Here is a 22,003-nt window from a genome sequence, read left to right as displayed (position 1 = left end):
TTTACATTTCACTGCTGAAAGTCAGCCTTTCAATTAATGCAGCCTAACAATTCTTTAGAGAATTTTGATTTTAAAAGCATTTGTGTTTTATGTGTATGCTAATGCAAAGAGATATGTCTTTAATATAGTTTTAAACTGACTGAGTGTGTCTGCCTCCTGAACTGTGTTAGGAAGGCTGTTCCAGAGTTTAGGTGCCAGAATAATTCATTGTCCAGAATTAATTGAGTGTAGGGAATGAGAGGGGCTGTAAAACACCAGTAGCTCCCTCAAATACTGGGGACCTAAGCCGTTCAGGGCTTTGAAGGTAGTCAATACAGTGTTTAAATGTATTCAGTATTTAATAGGGAGCCAATGCAATGATGAAAGAACTGGAGTAATGTGATCATATTGCTTTGTTCTAGAAAGAAGTTTAGCAGCTGCATGTTGAATTAATTGAAGTTTGTTAATTAGGCCAACAGGGCAACCACCTAGTAACGCATTACAATAGTCTAACTGAGAGTTCATGAAAGCATGACATTATTAAAAAATGCAGTTTTACAGATGCTTGAAATTTGGCCTTCAAATAATAGTTTGACTCAAATAGTTTTTTAGTCATCCAACCTTTAATATCAGCTATACAGCTATACAATAATTTTGTGAATTTGTACAAATTATCTGGTTGAGAAGAAATGAAAAGTTGTGTATAATCGACATAACAGTGGGAACTAACTCCATGTTTTTAATGATATCACCTAGCGGTAGCATATCTAGTGTGAAAAGTAAGGGACAACTCAGCCTTGTGGTACCCAACAGTGTACTTTTGATCGGTATGATGCCTCTTTATTAACTGTTACAAATAGATAATGTTCAGGTAAGGTAAGACCTGAACCTGGCCAATGCAGTTCCAGTAATACCAACATAATTTTCAAACCTACACTGTAAAAAGTAAAGGTGCTTCAAATACCCCGTTGAGTACTCAAGGAACTTCTAAATGGATTTTAAGTGCCTCAAAGCTCTTTCTCTCAAAAAGGGGTTCCTTAAGGAACTACTAACAGTCTTTGCAGTACTTGCAGGACCCTTCTGCAGTAATTGGGATCCTTCAAGCACTTTTTGTCATTACTGAGGTTCTGGAGTCACTGTTTCCTTACACTAAGACCTTGAAGCACTTTGAAAGTTATTAGAGGACTTCAAATTTTAAAAAAAGAGTTACTTCAAGATCTGTAAACTTATATATTGGTTCCTGGTGGATCTCTCTTCTAAAAGCTAGCACTTAAAGGAACCAAGAGATTTTTTTTGTCATATTTAAAAAGGACAATTGTGGAGACCAGAAAATGAGATGCATGTTAATTTACTTAATATTTACTTAGTTATTTGTGCTTTTAGAATGATATGAAATTTGGTGTGTGTTTTTCTTTTTTTGTGCGGCACTCATTGTGAACACAAGAATATCAATGATTAGAGTCTAAATGTTTTACTTGGTTCAACTTGGTTGCTGTTAGGAGACTGACTGGGAAATTGTGAAAATATATGAAAATGTAAAAGTAATTTTGGAGGGTAAAATAAAGCCACTACAGAGGGGAAAAAAGAGACAAAAACATGCACAGATGTGTACAATTATGAAAATGATAATTATTATTGGGGACTAATTAAATTTTCTGTCACATGACCTCATTAGACCCTTGAATTTTGTCATTTAAAACAATAATAATAACAACAACAACTGTTGCAATAATAATATTAACAATAATAATAACAATAAAAATATTAGGCTATTATTATTATTAAAATAGAATTATATAACACAGTCCTTCAAAAATCCACTCATGAAAAATATTTAAAATATTACTAAACTTAAATATATAGGCCATGGGCTCTGGTTTATTAAGGAGCCCATATTATACATGAAATAGGGTCATATTTTGTTTGTAAGGGTCTCCAACAACAGTCTAAAGCTGCGGTCACACTGGGCTTTTCCTCATATAGACTTCCATTCATACGCACGCGAATGCATCAGACCGGAAACGCGGGGTCATGCGTCACGTTTCGCAGGTTGCTGCGGTGCAAAGTTTAAGCTTGGTGAACTCTGACCTGCGAAATCGCGTCACTTGACTGCGTGAGACCAATTGAGGATTAAAACACGACCTCTCTGGACAGAAATGTAAAACAAGGAGCAATCGCTCGCTTTTTTAAATGTCTAATCATCTTGTTTAATCCCGCCCCTTTTCGCAGTGCAGTACGACAGAATTTCGCACACACAAAGCCCAGTGTGACCGTAGCTTCATATGCATGCAAGGCCAAAAAATACTTTTATGGTCTTATAATCTATCTATTATATATAATCTGCATTTAGTTTTACCTAATTATCCCAGCGACTCCCATATGAATCGTTCAGCGATTCATTTGTTCCCAAACCCCTCCTCAGCGCGAAGCTAATCTGCACTGATTGGACTGATGACAGCCTGTTGCGATTGGTCGACACTGACAGGCTTTAGCCAGAGAGAGAGTGAAATGCCCAGCTGCTAATCAGCAATATTAAAGTAGTCACAGTGCATACACGCTTCATAGTAGATTTTGGCTGCCAGTGGGTAAATGTAAATACAGACGACTAACTATATTATTGAGCAAAAAGTCCAAGAAATGGCGAGGAGATCTCCTAGACCATCACAGTCTACCTGCTCTTTTCACACACACACACACACGGGGCCGGCGCGTCCATAGAGGATAGAAGCGACCTAGGGCGGCGTCGACAACACCTCCCTCACTACCTGCATCCTCAGTTATATAGCCCCCCGGTCTTCAATTTCAACCGCGACACCCCCCGGTCCTCACTCACTAACGGGTCCCTTTCGTTTTCACTATCGGGTTGAGGGCGGCGTGATCATCCTTTGCCTAGAGCGGCAGTTCAGCTTGCTCCGGTGCTGCACACACACATTACCCTCCTCAGAGGAGACACACACACACATAACCCTCCTCCCCAGAGGACACATCACACACACCTAGAGCGCCAGCTTGCTGGGTGCAATTTAGACACCTCACCTCGAACCTGAGCTGAACTATTTTGAAACTTGACCGTTGCATGCGTGTAGGGACAGCTGACGATCCGTAAACAAAGCGGCACGCGTCGCGTTTTCAACGTGGCTTTACACGCGATATGAGAAAATAAAGAGTTAACCTGATACAGTACACGCGGTTACAAGCAACAAAACACAACTAAATACATAATTTGCAAGCTAAACGAGGCAACAATTTTAATCGCACGTACTTACTCTTGTGAAATAGAGGAAGAAACTGATTCATGATCCCTGTTCTGACAGTCTTTACTGATCCTTCCTTTTACAAACCGATGAAGTCTTCTTTGTAAGCATGTAGTTTCCTAGAAGCACTCGAACTGCTCATGGCTGGGCTATATTGCTGAGGTTTTATTTTTGGGTGGACTGTCAATAATATCCATCTGCACAGCGTGACTTCATTCGACTGGTGTCTGTGTGTGGCTTTTTTTCTGTTAGTGGGCGAGCCGCAGGTTTCAAATGTCCCGGGTTTGCGCGCGCAACTACTGTACTTGTGTTTCGTAGCCGCGTCATCAAGAAACACCTAATGACTCGTTATCAAGACGACTCATTTAAAGCACTATGAGTCAACTCCTTTATAGATGAATCAATAGTTTTAAACACTGTACACTTACAGATTTAAGCCTTAGCTGGATATTTCACTTCACTTACAGCTGTGTTACACACTACATGAAAGGGCATTTTCAAAAACCCAAAATATGGGCTCTTAAATAAAAAAAAGTATTCCTCCAGTTTATTTTGATGAACCAACAAGGATAACTTACTAATGAATGCAGCATTTTGCACATTTTTATTAAATGTTTTTTCATCTGTTTTTTTGGATTATTGGAATGGAATTAATTGTGTTGTCAAAAAAAAAAAAACGCGCGCACTTGGATCTCTCCAGTCATTGTGCACGCGCAGATGCAGGCCGCAGCAGCGTTTTCAAATAGCGCTTAACGGCTCCTTTCCTCCATTTCATGACGGCTGTCATCTCTAACACACGGAAGGTGAGTAAGTTGACAAAATAAATATACAAATTAGATATGATTTGCCCACAAATATTTACACTTACACACATTATGTTTTGTAACCTGTTTTAGAAACGTCTCGCGAAGCGATTGCTGTTGTACAAGATTGGGAATTTTTTTGCGATAATAACAATCGGCTGGATGTACATAATCACTCAAATTACACGTCTACCTCACACAAATATAAATAATTTGGTTTAAAATATTGATTTTTGTCGAAATATTTTATTGTTATTGAACACGAAGCTTCCATGTTTATGCAATTTCCATTGCAAGCGACCATTAATTTCAAATTAAACAGACAACGTTATACATTCATACTGCTTATTGGACGGCTTTTTTCCACAGATATGTTAATATATTTGATTATTGTCTTCCCTTACATATACAGTATGTAGCAAGTGTCTTGAGCAGGGTTGCTTAACGTTATATGATTATTTTAGCCGCTATGCTATCTAACATTCTTTCCACATATTGTTTGTGAGTAATATTACGCATTTGTTATTATTCACGTTTCTTAAACAGTTACCTGTGTGACAAATTATGTCTAAATTATGTACTTCAATAATTTTTTTTATTCATTCACACAAATAACGCACATAAAGCCTGCTTTTTTCCTTCTCAGAACATCCACATAAACCCTGAAATTGTTCAGTATTCTGTCTCAAACAGCCGTTTGAGTCAGCTCAAATGTAAGTATTTTTTTAAGTAACTAACTGAATTGGAAATAAATTTAAGAAATACATAATTAATTTAACAAACAATATTATTTACAATCATTATCACACTGATTAACATTGAACTAATGACATTAAACTTGTAACCTTTTAAGTGTCTAAAATAACTTATTTTCTCATTTGCTTGTTTCTGATATGCATATTAGGTGTAAATCATTGTGACAGATATGAACTTGAAATTTAAAATTTGCTGTATCAAATCCAGGTAGCAGAGGGACTTTAGGAGCCTGGTTGAAACGGTTCGACACACTTCATTTACAATGCATCATCTCTGGACACTTACTGCTGTGGACATGAAAGGTTCAATAGACTATTTGCTCTGAATGAATGGCTATAACCATGGTGTGAAGAACAAAAGCTGCTCTTTATTAACAATTGGAATCTTTTCTGGGATCGTCCTAGGCTTTCCCATGCTGATGGCCTGCACCACAGCAGTGCTGGAGCTGAATTCCTGTCGGACAACATCTCCAGGATGCTTCGTTCTGTTTGACTAGTGAGTGAAAATCCACATTTTAGCCATGTAGACTTACATGTAGGCTCGTCCCACTTAAATCACAGTAATGCATATCTGGCTAACTCTATAGAAACTGTGTCTGTTCCTCGTATTATTAGATCTAGAAGTAAATTTACTATGTGTTCTAGAAAAAAATCTATTAAAAATCAAACCAGATAAAATGGCAAATAAGTGAAAATAGTGAAAATACTATTTTTTAAAGTTCTGTCTTCTAAACATCAGGCCACTTGCACCTAAAGCACGTATTGTATATGAAATAATAACAGACAATAACCTTAATGCGCTAATAGTCCTAATCTTAATGTCTTACTGAAACCTGGCTTAAACAAAATGACTACAGTATATTAGTTTAAAATCAAGCCGCGTTGCACCAGCGCTATGAAAATAAACTTGAATTTAATTAAATGAATCTATTTATTATTAGATAAAGCAACATAGTGCTTGGGTAATAGATTTAAAATTAATAGTTGTTCAATTAAAATACTATTTCTAAAGTGTCCACCAAATTATAGTTTTTTTACAGAGTAGTGAGTTAGTTAATACCACCTCACAAATAAACATGGTTTAAAGTAAATTTAAATGTTGTCATCATTTACCCACCCCTAATATGTTCCAAACCTGTTTGATTTTCTTGCTTTAGTTAAGGGCAAAACATTGCATTTTGATTAAACCTGAAAATCTTTAACCGTTAAAAATAAATTATAACCATTAAAACAAAAATATGGAAGACAGTGGTTATAGGTTTTCTGTTTTCCGTTCAACAGATGAAAGAAACTTAAACAGGATTGGAACAAGTGAAGGTTGAGTAAATGATGAAAGAATAAAAATTTTTGGGTGAACTGTCCCTTTAAAGTGGAAGTGAAGCACTCAGTCAAGTTTACATTCATTTGTAAGATGATTTCCACTTTAATAAAAATATAATAAACAAACTCGATTAATGTAACCATTATTGAAGAAAAGAGCATGTTTTACTATAGTTTATCTTTTTACAGCTAGGGTGCAGCTATCTTGAAATATCGATGTGTATGACGTCACGAGGTTGGTTCTGTTCCCTCAGCTGAACAGATACAGCGGAAGTAATGGACTGAACACAGAGACAAGAAAGCCTAATTTAACACAATGTGTGAAGTGTTGGATGTGCATCACAGAGCAGGTGCAAATACAAGCATTACATTTACAGTTAAAGTCAGAATTATTAGCCCCCCTTTGAATTTTATTTTACTTTTTAAAATATTTCTTAAATTATGTTTAAAAGAGCAAGGACATTTTCACAGTTTGTCTAATAATATTTTTTTATTTTATAGAGAAAGTCTTATTTGTTTTATTTCAGCTAGAATAAAAGCATTTTTTATTTTTTAAAGTCATTTTAAGGACAAAATTATTAGCCCCTTTAAGTTATATATTTTTTCGATAGTCTACAGAACAAACCATCATTATACAATAACTTGCCTAATTTCCCTATCCTGCCTAGTTAACCTAATTAACCTAGTTAAGCCTTTAAAAATATCTAGTCAACATTATTTACTGTCATCATGACAAAGATAATATAAATGAGTTATTAGAAATGAGTTATTAAAACTATTAGGTTAAGAAATGTGTTGAAAAAAATGCTCTCTGTTAAATGAAAATTAGGGAAAAAATAAACAAGGGTGCTATTTTAAAATAATTCAGGGGGGCTAATAATTCTGACTTCAACTGTATGTCTGAAACATAAAAATACGTTCATACATTTTTATATTTTTCTTTTTTTACTGATCGTTTGATGTGCTTTGGTCCACTCTCTGTATTACGATGCCTGACTGCCCTCAATGTCTTTAACAAGATCTAGTACCTGACATAATGGAGGCGGGTACTTTCACTTTTCACTATACAGCCCCTCACTTCTCTTCATGTTCAAACCAAACTAAGATCGGTGTAGTTTTTCATATCACATGTTTTTTCGTCCTTTGTATTCAATGTTGAAAGAATTTTTTAATCGTTGCATTAGTCTAAATGTAAATCACCGTGTCAGGCAGCGCTGCACCAGTGTGAGAGAGTGGACCAAAGCACATCAAACTAACAGTATATATAAAAAAAAGAAAAATAGTAAACATATACATATTTTTTATATATTAGACACAAGTTTGTTCCTTGTATTTGCACCAGCTCTGCGATGCATGTCCGCAGCTTCACGCATTGTGTTAAATTAGGCTTTCCAGTTTTTGAGTTCAGTCCATTACTTCCACTATATCTGTTCAGCTGAGGAAACGGAGCAAACCCCGTGACGTCAGACACAGCGATATTCCAAAATAGCTGCACTGTAAAAAACATTCTGTACAATTTACGGAAAAATACTGGAAGCTATGGTTGCCAGAACTTTTTTGTAAAAAATACAGAATTTTTCTGTAAAATTGTTTTTACAGAAAATTGTTGTATTTTTAACAAGAGAACATTTTATTCATTAACTGATGCAATGATCATTTACAAACCTTTGAGTTAATTATTTATCTTTGCAGAAAGCAACTACATTTTAACTGCCATTAAAATTGATATTTTAAATGTCTAAGTAAAATATCTGAGCATATTGATATTGAGAACCATTGTACATAAGTTCACTACAAAAACTTTTTAAATAATGAAAAGTGTTTAAATGCATTATTGTGTTCATGTGAGAATGCAATTAACAAACAGACTTTCACTGCATTAGTAACTACACAATTACATTTAAACAAAATAAGATGCAGCATAACATCAGATTCTTTTAGTTCATCTTGGACTTGCACACAGATGCTACTGTCCTCCACAATGGTGACACAAAAATGTTTTACAGTATTTTGCTGTTGTTTTTCTACATTTTACTTATTTCTATCACACGAACAAAAGCTCTTTGTTTGCTATAATTAATTGTGTTAATCACACTGTTTGTACAGCATGAAAAGCCAAAATAAATATAAAATTAAGTGTGATGATGTGAATTATCATATCAAAGCCGCTCTTGCATACTTGTGGTCTTATTGAATATCATCTTAAGAGTGAGAATTTTAATATAGACAAAATTGAAACTACTGGAACTTCAGCAATCAATGTCTGTTTAAATGATCAAAATAAACCAGTCATTTAGAGAACATTTGAACTATGGCAGAACTTGAAAACACACAGATGTCAACAATTAGTCTTTGAATCTTAATAATGGTGACAAACAAAAAATAAAAATCAATTAAAAAACAACCCAGAACAATACAAAACACCCCAAAAACAAAATAAATTAAAAGCAAAGAAAGAAATGTTAAGAGCATAAAGCTGCATAATTTATTCATGCTGCAATGCATGCTGGGAGTTTTGTACTATGCTGGTACCCAGCATGCATTGCGGGATGAATGACTTTCGCAGCTTTTTGGTTGAGGTTCATATCCTGATTCTCAATGTCTGTGTGTCTTCAATTAGTTGCTATAGTTCTCATGGTTGTCTGCATAAACTGTAACGATTAATTCGCTCATGATTGTTTGTTGATCCTCCTGGAAGCTATACTACTGTCCCAAATAACATAACATAAATTAAATATAATAATTAGCAATTTTTTTGAGACTCATAAAATCAATTCTATAATAAGTACTTAAAAGTTTTTATCGTTTCTCTTCCTATAACTGATGAGTTTCAGAAAAACAATTAAAACAGCTAACCAAAAAGAAGACAAAGTTAAGGTTCAAGAGCCCAACTAAAGCAGCCTCTGATCTCCATGATGGTGAGGTCAAATCAAACATTTTCAATAAAAATATAAACCTCTGTTAAATATCAAATATTCTAGCAGATATGAGAGAATTGAAGTGAAACTGTAATCAGTGAAGCTGCTAATGCTGTTATTTAATGGAATTGTTTAATCCTCTGTTTTAATTCAGTTGGTTTGGTGTGAGGCTGTGTCTGTAGTTTTATTTCTTGTTCTGTCCTTCAGTGATTGTGCTTGTTAGTTGCAGGTGTTCATCAATTCACTTATTTGTGGTCATTCACTCTGTCTAGTGGACTAAACTAATTGACTAATTTACGAACTAGTGAATGAAGCTACGGTCACACTGGGCTTTGTGTGTGCGAAATTCAGTCGTGCAAGATACACCACCAACACCACGCACACTCACCTCTTTTTCCCAGCTCTCTGAGTCTGAAGTGTCCAATCTCGTGCTATCAAGCCATGCAACCACCTGTCCGCTTGATCCCATTCCCTCTTATCTCCTGCAAGCCATTTCTCCTGCAGTCATGCCAACACTGACTCACATAATTAACACATCTCTTGACTCTGGTCGATTCCCTACTTCATTTAAGCAGGCTAGGGTAACCCCACTGCTAAAGAAACCCAACCTGGATCAAACGCTACTTGAAAACTACCGACCGGTATCCCTGCTTCCATTCATGGCCAAGATTTTGGAGAAAGTAGTGTTCAATCAAGTCCTAGACTTTCTTACTCAAAACAACCTCATGGACAACAAGCAATCTGGCTTTAAGAAAGGCCACTCAACTGAGACTGCCCTGCTCTCGGTCGTGGAGGATCTCAGACTGGCTAAAGCAGACTCTAAATCATCTGTCCTCATCTTGCTAGATTTATCAGCTGCTTTTGACACTGTAAACCACCAGATACTGCTATCTACGCTTGAGTCACTGGGCGTCGCAGGCACTGTTATTCAATGGTTCAGTTCCTACCTCTCGGACAGGTCATTCAGGGTGTCGTGGAGGGGAGAGGTGTCCAACCTACAGCATCTAAACACTGGGGTACCTCAGGGCTCTGTTCTTGGGCCACTTCTCTTCTCTATCTACACGGCATCTTTAGGAACAGTCATCCAGAAACATGGTTTATCCTACCACTGCTATGCTGATGACACCCAGCTATACCTCTCTTTCCCCCCTAATGAAAAAAAAAAGACATTTTCTACTAATGTTTTGCTTCTTAGACTTTACACACCTGAAACTTGTCTATAGCGCTTGTTCACTGCTGCTCTTATAGTTGTGTAAATTGCTTCCTTGTCCTCATTTGTAAGTCGCTTTGGATAAAAGCGTCTGCTAAATGACTAAATGTAATGATCCCTCGGTTCCAGCTCGCATTTCAGCCTGCCTGTCAGACATTTCACACTGGAAGAAAGATCATCATCTCCAGCTTAACCTCACGAAAACGGAAATGCTTGAAATTTCTGCCAACCCGACTCTTTACCATAACTTTTCAATCCAGATGGATGGAGCAACCATCACTGCATCCAAAATGGTAAAAAGCCTTGGAGTAACGATTGATGACCAACTGAACTTCTCTGACCACATTTCTAGAACTGCTCGATCTTGCAGATTCGCACTCTACAACATCAGAAAGGTCCGACCCTTCCTATCTGAACATACAGCTCAACTCATTGTTCAAGCTCTTGTCCTCTCCAAACTGGACTATTGCAACTCTCTGCTAGCAGGGCTACCAGCTAGTTCTATCAAACCTCTTCAGCTGCTTCAGAACGCAGCAGCACGAGTGGTCTTTGATGAACCCAAAAGAGCACATGTCACTCCGCTACTCACCCGTTTGCACTGGCTGCCAGTTGCTGCCCGCATCAAATTCAAAGCTCTGATGTTTGCTTACAAAGTGACCTCTAGCTGTGCTCCTTCGTATCTGCTCTCACTTCTGCAGATATATGTGCCCTCCAGAAACTTGCGTTCTGTGAATGAACGTCGCCTCGTTGTTCCATCCCAAAGAGGGAAGAAATCACTTTCCCAAACTCTCACATTCAATCTGCCCAGTTGGTGGAATGAACTCCCTAACTACATCAGAACAGCAGAGTCACTTGCTGTCTTCAAGAAACGACTAAAAACGCAACTGTTTAGTCTCCACTTTCCTTCCTAATCTGCAACTGCCTCTCTGGCTATACCACTAACTGTGCTCTCTCTCTCTCTCTCTCTCTCTCTCTCTCTCTCTCTCTCTCTCTCTCTCTCTCTCTCTCTCTCTCTCTCTCTCTCTCTCTCTCTCTCTCTCTCTCTCTCTCTCTCAAGAAAAAAAAAATAAAAATTTTACTAACGCTTAGCTTCTTAGACTTTACACACCTGAAACTTGTCTATAGCACTTGCTCACTGCTGCTCTTATAGTTGTGTAAATTGCTTCCTTGTCCTCATTTGTAAGTCGCTTTGGATAAAAGCGTCTGCTAAATGACTAAATGTAAATGTAAATGTAAATGTGCGGCACTGCGAAAAGGGGCGGGATTAAACAAGCTTATTAAACATAAAAAAAAGCTAGCGATTGCTCCATGTTTTACATTTCTGTCCAGAGAAGTCCTGTTTTGATCCTCGATGGGTCTCACGCAGTCAAGTGATGCGATTTCGCAGGTCAGAGTTCACCAAGCTTGAACTTTGCACCGCAGCAACCTGCGAAACTCGACGCATGACCCCGCGTCTCTGGTCTGACGCATTCGCGTGCGTATGAATGGAAGTCAATGGGAGGAAAAGTCAAGTGTGACCGTAGCTTAAGGGTGTGGGGTGAGATTTCAGACACTCTGATTATTTTCTCGAAAACAAAGGTTAGATCTGTTACAGCTATTTTTTATAGTGTGCAATCTAGCTCTAAAAACTACAGTAAAACATGCCATTTTCTTCAAAATGGTTACATTAATCGAGTTTGTAATATATATTTTCATTAAAGTAGAAATCAATTCGCAAAATGATGTAAACTTGACTGACTGCTTTGCATACTTTCTTGTAAAAAACAAGATCCACTTCATGCTAAGGCACCTTAACTACAGTACTTAAAGTTAAATTAATAATATGGTACAATGCACTTATTACAGTTTTTTTCAGTGGCTTTGGTGCATTTCTCACAACACTATTTACATTTGCACAACAGTTAATGCATTTCTCAAAACAATTAGTACAAACTGCAAAACCAAGTTGATAACCTGCAAAAGCATGTCACTTGCTCAAAATGGAGAGCTCATTCCTGAAAAGCAAGTATTAATGTCAAGTGTCAGTGTCATCAAGATGAAAAGTCCTGACACCATTGTTTATGAACAAGATAGTCAAATGGCTTTGTCATGTTTTCATTATGACAGTTTACTCTGTAAATATTTTCCTATGCAAAAAAAGTCATTTTGGTGACACGCCATGAAAATGCTCAAGACAGCACTATATACTATTTGCACAGCCATTCGAAAACTACAGTAAAGTTAGAAATCACTGCATTTAGTGAGGTATCTGAGTACAAGACACTGAATATGTATTTTTCACATTTTTACTGCATTTGGTCTTTGCAATTCTAATTTGTTCACAGCATTGTACAGAAGAATAAATACACCCTTATTTACTACAAACATAAACGTCATTTGGGTAGAGCAATATTGCAGTACATATTGGAACTGAACCTACAACATACACAGGCCTGTAAATCATTCATGAAATTGTTCAATTTAAAAGACATTTTCAGGGGAAAAAAAGTTTTTTTTTTTTTTATTATAAAAATAGCTTGACGGATTTTGACAACTAGTTTAACATTTTTGTATGTAATGACTCAAGTAATGAAATGAGGTTATTAGTTTTATATGGAATGACTATTCAGCATTCACAAGTTTAGTTAATTTTGACTGACATTGCTGGCATTTGCAGTTTGTTGGAAGGAATGAGAAACTGATACTATGATGTGCTCAAATGACTAATTATTTTAAGAAATGCATGACCTGTTGTGCAAATCTAAATAGTGTTGTAAGAAATGCATTAAAGTGACTGAGAAAATCTGTAACTACTGTATATACATGTTATGACATTGTACTTTTTTAATCATCTGCATGTAATTACATCTAATATTAATTTCGGTATTTCAAAGGCCACTTAAATTGTGTCCAAAAACAGTATTTGACCTTCATGCATAACTTATTTACATTTTTAACTCATATAATTTTCTCTTTTTTCAATGTGTTATAATAAACGAATGGTTAATTTAAAAAGCTAATAACAACAACCTAAATATAATAATATATTTCATATGCAGTACACTCATAATTATAGTGCATTATATGTGTGAATGAGTGGCAAAATATGTGGGGTGCACTAAGGAGTGGTTTCAGACACAGCTTTTGGGTTGTCTTATTTCTGCTCTTGCTCAGATATTTGAGAGGTTTACATTATTTGGATTTTGGCTTTATTGATGTATATGGGCACTCTGCAAGCAGTAAAAAAAATCATTTTTAAATAATTTGAGACAATTTCTAACTTTATTTATTTTTCCTTTTGTTATTAAAGGGCACCTATGGTAAAAATTCTACTTTTCAAGCTGTTTGGACAGACATATGTGCATGGATGGTGTATAGACCGTCATATTTGGGTGATATAAGCACACCCAGTGCTTTTTTTTCAGTTTAACAACATAAAAAACGGTGGACCAATTGGAGCTGTTTTCAAATCGACCGCTACCTGACGTAGGAGAGCGGTCCCCCCGCCCACCAATATTGATTGACAGGCGCGTCATCATATCCTCAGTTTGTTAATTCACGTCCGCCATTTTCAGCGCGAGTCGAAGCGATATCACTAAAGGAACACCCTAGCTCTATTTTTAGATGCAGGGCTTATTGGGCTCAACACAAGAGCAATATTCTCCACATTATCGCTCTAATAGGAATTATTGGTTGTATCTTTAGGTAGATTTGCAAACATGTGTACTTCTCATTGAGTCCACCTTATACTTCAGCCGTTTGCATTTTTCGCGATCCCAGAAGCTCCCTGTGATCTTAACTAGCATGCGTTTTAGAATTCTAAACATAGGTTTCTATCAGGGTACACTCAAGTCGACAGCTGGGCGCCGCGGACCGCTGCAGAAACCTATGTTTAGAATTCAAAAATGCGTGGCGCGACGATTCGGGAAACATGTTTCTGCCGCGCTACAGAGAGTGTCTGGTGTGCCGTGTCGCGGCTTCGAGCGCCGCATCCGGTGCCTCAGTCAAAGTTAATTCAGTGTGCGTCGTTATTAGTTTCTGTGTACAAGCTCGGCACTTGAAACTAGCACACAGTTGGCTGTAAAACTGTACAAAGACACAAATGATTTTGTACTCTGCTTGGTCTGTGTCAGAGTTGTACATGTACGACTGAATGGTGATCCTCTCTCCTTCTCCGTCTGCCTGTCAGACTCTGTAGCAAACGCAGAGCGGGTGAGCTCATGGCCCCGCCACCTTGTTACATTGGCCGGAAGCCGAAACTAATTTACAAGTGAAGCAACACACCCCTAAATCAGCGAACTGTGGACACGCCCCCAACATGACACTTTTTAACACATTATAATAAAAAAATCTGAATAATGATTAATATTAAATCATAAAAAAGAGGTAAACTATGTTCCCTTTAAGTTGTTCTGCATTTCTTTTGTGAATATGTCTTTAAGTAAAAAAAAACAAAAAACTCTGCGAATGTTGTAAATTTCCTGTTTTTTCATAACTTCCCAGGTTAACTACTTTTTAAATTTCTTTTATAGGGACACCTCCAATGTGAAGCAATGGACAGCTGAAGATGTTGCTGACTGTTATTGCTAGAAATTATTTAAATTTGATTGTTTGCATTAAAATGTATATCACATTAACAATCATATTATGTGAATGTAATTGTGATGTGTATTGATTAAAAAAGTGAATATTTAGTGAAAATGTGATGCATTTTTTTATCTATAAACATGTATAGATAGATAGATAGCTAGATAGATAGACCCCTGCTCCTTTTGAAATGGTGCCTAAAGGTACTTTAGAGGGTTCCGCCTGTGTGGCAATGTGAAAAACCCAAAAAAGTGCTTCCAGGAACCTTTCATTTTTAGTCAAGGAGAATATTATGATTGATTCTATCAAATGCAGCACTGAGAACTGATAACACTAAGGGCGTACTCACACTATGTACAGTTGTTTTGAACCAGGCCAAAGCACGCTTATCCCCTCTCCCGTCTCCCCTGACGGCCCGCACTCACATTACATTCGGCCTGGGAAAGCTTTTCAGTAAGCGATTTCGCTCAGCACAGTGGAGATTTCTTTAGTTATATCGTTTTAGTCATTTGGGATGCAGTGACACGCAGATAAATATTTTGCCGAACAGATCAGCCACTTTTGATGCTTATAAACAATCATAAAGTCCTCATGCTGCAGGAATTAGCAGGTTTGCTGAAGGTGGAGCTTTCGTGCAGTGAGGGGTTTGCGTCTTTAATAATCTACGACAGTTTGCGTTCATTGAACAGTAAGAATAATTAATTATTACATATGAAACAATCCCTTAAAAGTCACATTTCGCCTTTAGTTTCGGGCTCAGGCGCGTGTTGCACTCACACACAAGCATACTGCACCAAAGCCCAAGTGAACTGCGCTCTAGCACACCTCTTCCAACCGGCCCAGGGATGGCCAAGAGAACCGTGCCTGAGCCCCATTCAGAGCACTCACACTTCTCAAACGATCTGGGAAATGGGCCTGGGTACGGTTCGGATAGCATAGTGTGAGTACGCCCTAAGAGACAAATGCAACCATGATCAGACGACAGGAGCAGGTCATTTGTATTTCTTAAGAATGCTGTTTCTGTGCTATGAATGTTCTAAATCCAGATTGGAATTTCTCACAAATATTGTTTCTCTGTAGGAAGTAACATAAATGAGGAGATATGACTTTTCGAGTATATTTGAAAGAAAAGGCAGGTTTGAAATGGGTCTATAATTTACTATTTCTTTTGGATCAAACTGTGTTTTTAAATAAGAGGCTTAATGGCAGCTAGTTTAAAAGTTTTGTGCACATCCTAAATGTATGTATGAAATCAGAATGATAAGAACAGGTTTAGATTCTTCTGAATACAATTATTTTAATAATTTAGTCTGTATAGGATCTAACATAGATTACAACATTGTTGATATGGAGGAATTTATTAGTTTATACAGATTGATGTGTAGAAATTCATAAAGTCATTACTGCTGTGTTCAGAAATGCATGCTGATGATTTACTTTTAGTTATATTGCCGACTGTGCTAAACAAGACCCTGGGATTGTGTTGATTTTCTTCTATTAAAAGTGAAAAATAAGTAGATATGACAAACTTTACTTTCTGTCCAGGCAAGATGGAAAAAATGTAGATTTTTTCCATCTACTTTCTATTTTCTGGGCTGCTTTCTTTAATGCACACGTTTGCTCATTGTGCCATGGCGTCAGACTTTTTTCCGAATTATTTTTAGTGTAACAGAGCAACTATATCTAAAATGCTAGAAAGGACAGAATCAATAGTTTCAGTTGCAGTGTCAAGCTTATCTTGGCTCCCTGTAATGCCAAAGAAGTTAGAAAGATCAGGTAGGTTACTGACAAAGTAATCTTTAGTGCTAGAGGTGATCGATCTCGTTATTTTTATAAATAGAAGCTGGTTTTGGAGCCCTGTCAATGCACAATAAACAAGAGATTAAATAGTGATGTGAAATATTGTCACTCTGCCTCACAGCTTTAACATTATTAATATCAATATCATGTGATAATATTAAGTCTAAGGTATGATTATGTCAATGAGTAGGCCCTGAGACATGCTGTTTTACTCGAACAGGGGCTAGTATGTCTAAAAAAGCCAGACTTAAACATCTATATGTTTTTTTAATGATATTTATGAATATTAAAATCATCAAGACTTAAGCAGGTCACACACCGGAAGCGTCGATCGGCGCCGCGACACGGTGCGCACATGACAGTTAAAAGTATCAGACACCAGACGCGCACATTTGCATGATATTTAACATGAAACTAATCAGATGGCGCTCTGTGGCGCGCCAGAAATATGAACAGTGTCCTAAGTCATGGCTGGGCGCCGCAGACAGCCGCCGACAGTCGCCGACTTGCGGCGCCGGTGTGTGTACCCTGATAGAAACTTATGTTTAGAATTCTGAAATGTATGGCGCTGCATGGCGCTACGCGGCGTGCTGCCGAGAGGCGCTTCTGGTGTGCGACCTGCTTTAGGGCTCTATTTTAACGGTCTGGGCGCAAAGTCTGAAGCGCAAGGTGCAAAAGCATTAAGGGCGTGTCCGAATCCACTTTTGAGGATGGGAAAATACGCTCTTCGCCGTGGTGCATGGTCTAACAGGGTTGAGCTTATTCTCTTAAAGAGTTATAGGTGTGTTTTAAGAACAAACCAATCAGAGTCTCATCTCCCATTCCCTTTAAGAGTCAGTTGCGTCACTCCATGGCACATTTGCTACTGAATACTTCAAAACAGGTAAGAAAACAGTTAAACAGGATCTGCAGCAAGAGGTCAATGAGCCTCCTCCATTAGGCCTACTTTTACTCTCTCTCGTGGATAAGGAAACAGTGTTGTACGCTCTCCACTGAAGACATACATTAGCCTACATAACTAATTTTGTTTGCTAAGCACAAATATTTGTTTCAAAACTATTTCTAAATTCAGTTTTAATTTCCAGCAAACGAATAAATGAGCAATAATAACGAAGTATGGTCAAAATATCCAAAGACACGTTCTATGCCCCATATGGTCCAAAGCCTGACATGTATAAATCTAAGCTTGTTTTTAATAAAACAAATATAAATATGCATAAAATAAATAATACTACTGATAATAATAACATTATACAAAAGTAAGTTGTCGGGCAGCACGGTGGCGCAGTGGGTAGCATGATCGCCTCACAGTAAGAAGGTCACTGGTTTCAGTTTCAACTGGGTTTGCGTGGGTTTCCTCCAGGTGCTCCGGTTTCCCCCACAAGTCCAAATACATGCAGTACAGGTGAATTGGGAAGGCTAAATTGTCCGTAGTGTATGTGTGTGAATGAATGTGCATGGATGTTTCCCAGTGATGGGTTGCAGCTGGAAGGGCATCCGCTGTGTAAAATCCCGAATTAATAAAGGGACTAAGCCGAAAAGAAAATTAATGAATGAATGAAAAGCAAGTTGTTGTGAATAAACTGACAAAAGCCCCCAAGGTGAAGAAGGCATGGAGGCAGTGGTTTTTATATTTATGTAGAAAATAATAATTTTTGTAACATTTCTTCCTTTAATTCTTTTTCATTTGTAAAGATATTTGTGTATTGCTCTACATCCTGTGTGTTTTAAGCAATGTTTAAACAAGGCGCACAACTTACACGCTCTGTGCATCTATTGCGAATCTATTTTAGTTATGCGCCTCAACACACCTCTTTTCCAGACCAGAACACCCATGAGTCTACAAAGTGCCGCAAATGGATTTGCTATTTAAACAACGAGGCGGAAAACGGGATAATTGGGTTGCGTTGGTCTGAAACTAGCAAAACCTCTTGGAAACACGTCTTGTGCCTTATTGCGCCGGGTGTATGATAGGGCCCATAGTATTTGTTTGTAAGGAACCAAATAATTATTATTATTATTCCCAGGGGAAAAATAGCACTTTCTCTTCAAGAGAAAAAGGGCAGGAGCTCAGTCCCCCAAAGCTACAGCAGTTACGTTGACTCAGGGAGTCAGAGATCATGTTCCTTCTTAGACTTTTGGAAATTGCATATCTCACTGACATCTGGATTACATTTGCATTGTCTTTCTATTATTTTTAAAATATATTTAACTGTTTTTTTTACCTTATTGATCCTCAGGGGTCACTGTTGAGCACTGACCCACAGGGGTCACAGCTGAGCACTGAGCCCTCGGTACCAAGCTCAGTAGTCACACAATTTTCAAATGCTGCCAAGACCTTGCATTCGAGAACCCACTGTAGAGGCTGTGCAGTTTGTGACCCTGCCCCAGAGCCAGTTCTAAGAACAAAATGTATTCCCCAATTTTGATCCAGTTGTATCTGTTCTTGAGTCAACAACTTGTTTTTTGTCATTTTTTTCTGTCATTTTTCTTTTTTTTTTCCTACATATGTCTTTATGCATATTAACTAAGGTTACTATTCTGACAACAACTGTATGTGTGTCTCAGATGGAGGGAGAGTTAAAGGAGTTCCATAAAACCAACATACAACTGGAGCTGAAGATTGCTGAACTGAACTTAAAATTGAAAACCAAAGACACAGAAGTGCACAAGGAAATGAAGAAGGTTAGTATGTACGGCACGCATAGGCTGCTAATAATTTGTTATACAAGTTAGTATATTTAAATAAAATAAAATTGTATTATATTTATTTTTCTGTAAATCAGAGATCCTAGAAGAAAGATAATTTTTTTAAGTTTAAAACTTTATGACATTATTGTGTATTTTGCAACATTTATTATATTATTATTGGCAGCACGGTAGCTCAGGGGTTATCACTGTCACTTCACAGCAAGATGGTTGCTGGTTTGAGTCCCGACTGGGCCAGTTGGCATTTCAGAGTGAAGTTTGCATGTTCTCCCCGTGTTCACGTGGGTTTCTTTTGGGTGGTCCGGTTTCTCCTACAGTCCAAAGACATGCATTCTCTAACTGAATTGGGTAAACAAAATTGGCCATAGAGTGAGTGAGAGAGTGTATGAATGTTTCCCAGTACTGGGTTGCGGCTGGAAGGAAAATATATGCTGGAATAGTTGGTGGGTTATTCCAGCGACCTTTGATAAATAAGGGACTAAGCTGAAGGAACATTAAATTATAATTATTGATCTTTGTAGTCTGTTATGCTTTGTATATTTTGTTGCTCTTGGTAAAAATCCAAATTATGTAAAAAAGGTCAACAAAAAGATTTTAAAGTATGCTTAAAAATATTTTTAAAATATGTTATGCAGTCAGCTAGTAATTTCAGATGCTTAAAATCACATTTAGTGCAAAACGGGCCCCACATGCACACAAACACAGAGACAAATACAGACTGAGAGAGAGAGAGAGAGAGAGAGAGAGATTGAGATTTTACAAAAACTTTATTACATTAAAACCGACAAAATATTACTATAAATAATTTGATTCAAGTTGCATCAAAGAAAACCATAAATTTCAAATAAGTGTAAAAACAACACTGTTCTCCTCTACACAACATAAAGCATTGTTATAGCACCAAATATTTTCAAAAGTGTCTAAATCATCCATTTGTACATAGTAATTAAAATCAGTTAAGACTCTTGCTTGTACCATACTTGAAAATACAATTACTACATTATGTTCTATGTTATTTTCAATTTTCCCCCTTCTGCTCATATACACAGCCATTTTTGCTTGTCCTAGTATAAAGTTTAATAATTGACAAGAAAACCTCTTACTCCTTACATATTTAAAACCGAGGATAAACATTTCAAAAGAGAACGTCTCACAACACCTAGCACAAAACTTTTGCAATAACCTAAACAATGGACCCAACCTAACACATTTCACAAAGACATGAAAAATGGTTTCTCTTTCATTGCAAAAAGGACATAACGGACTAATTTCAGGACTCAAAATTGAAATGAAAGAGTTTACAACAATAGCCCCATGAAGGACTCTCCATTGCAAATCAGCAACGTTTTTCATCAATGGTGGTTTGTACAGTGCTCTCCACTGAGGTTTTACTTCACTATCAAGTTTTAAAAAATCACGCCATAGAGTGTCACACCTTTTGTCCAACATTTTCTTATTTAAGTTGATCACACAAAACTTATACAAAACTTTTCCAGAACAAGATAAAAAGATAAAAACACACTGAATCTACAGATTCCAAGAAAACACCAGAAAAATTCTCTATTTTCACCGAAATATATAAAAGTGGGAAAGATTTGGAATGCTTTTTCCATCCCAAAAACTTGACAGCAGCAACCATTCTGCCGGTTTAAGGACAGTTCTCCACCTCAGAATTGCCTGTTCAATTAGGCGAATGGATCTGAAGCCCAAACGTTTAACAACTTTTTCAGAGTTCTTAAAATCACGATCAGTCAATTCAAGTAAATGTCGCAGCGTGATGACATTATTATTAATAAGTGCCTTGTTAAGACCATGGTATAGCCCTTCTGAAGATATGTCAAAGCGTGCTCCATAGATTAAAGGTTCTTCCAGAAGCCAATGAAGTGATAGTGTGTCCATTGTTTGTTTAAGGACAAAAAAAATTCACACCTTAAAAATGTTCTTGTAAAAAATTGGTAAAACAGAAGTGTCCAATTTTGAAGGGTCTAAAAGAAAAAGAGTTTTGTCTAAACCAAGATTTCCAAGCTTGTGTAAAATTATACAAGCAACATCACACCACTTATGTTCAACAGAACCATTTAGAAGTCTTTGGATATGTTGTAACCTAAACGTTGTCAATCTACTTTGCAAATGAATCAACCCTTGCCCACCCTCTTCTTTAGGCAAGAATAAAACACTTTGTGGAATCCAGTGTAGTTTGTCCCAAAACAAATCCACTAAAATAGACTGTATCTTAGTTAAAAGGTAAGTGGGAGGATCAACACAAATAAATTTGTGCCATAGCGAGGATGCAACCAAATTGTTGATTATTAAGATGCGGCCTCTGAATGACATTTTTGGTGAAAAACATTTCCATTTCTCAAGCTTACTTTTAATGTTTTCAAACACCCCCTCCCAATTTTTTGTACTGTTAATTCATCACCTAAAAAACACCTAAATATTTAAAGCCTGATTTTTTCCATTCTAAACCTTCTGGTAAAACCAGTTTTCTGCCCTTCCAATTCCCCAACAGTATTGCCTCACTTTTCCTCCAATTTACCTTTGCAGAAGACAATTCTTTAAAAATTGAAAGCAACTTTATTAATACGTGAATGTCACTTTGATTTCCAGCTATAACAATTACATCATCAGCATAAGCTGACAATGTGAGGTTATTTTTACAATTTGGTGAGACTATGCCATGCAATTC

At 37.0% G+C, this 22,003-nt stretch overlaps 1 protein-coding gene across 1 annotated transcript in view; it reads left to right on the top strand.

Moving 5' to 3' along the window:
• cfap57 (cilia and flagella associated protein 57) overlaps positions 1 to 22,003 on the top strand; it is a 160,215-nt gene that overhangs the window by 121,847 nt on the left and 16,365 nt on the right. Inside the window, exon 18 of the mRNA XM_056473426.1 lies at positions 19,174 to 19,290. Within this exon, the coding sequence (XP_056329401.1) occupies positions 19,174 to 19,290 (117 nt within the window). The remainder of the gene's footprint in view (positions 1 to 19,173; positions 19,291 to 22,003) is intronic.

Source organism: Danio aesculapii, chromosome 2, assembly GCF_903798145.1.
Source record: "Danio aesculapii chromosome 2, fDanAes4.1, whole genome shotgun sequence".
Classification (NCBI taxonomy): domain Eukaryota; kingdom Metazoa; phylum Chordata; class Actinopteri; order Cypriniformes; family Danionidae; genus Danio; species Danio aesculapii.
The sequence above is the reverse complement of the archived record's forward strand: the minus strand, read 5'-3'. Positions and strand labels throughout refer to the sequence as shown.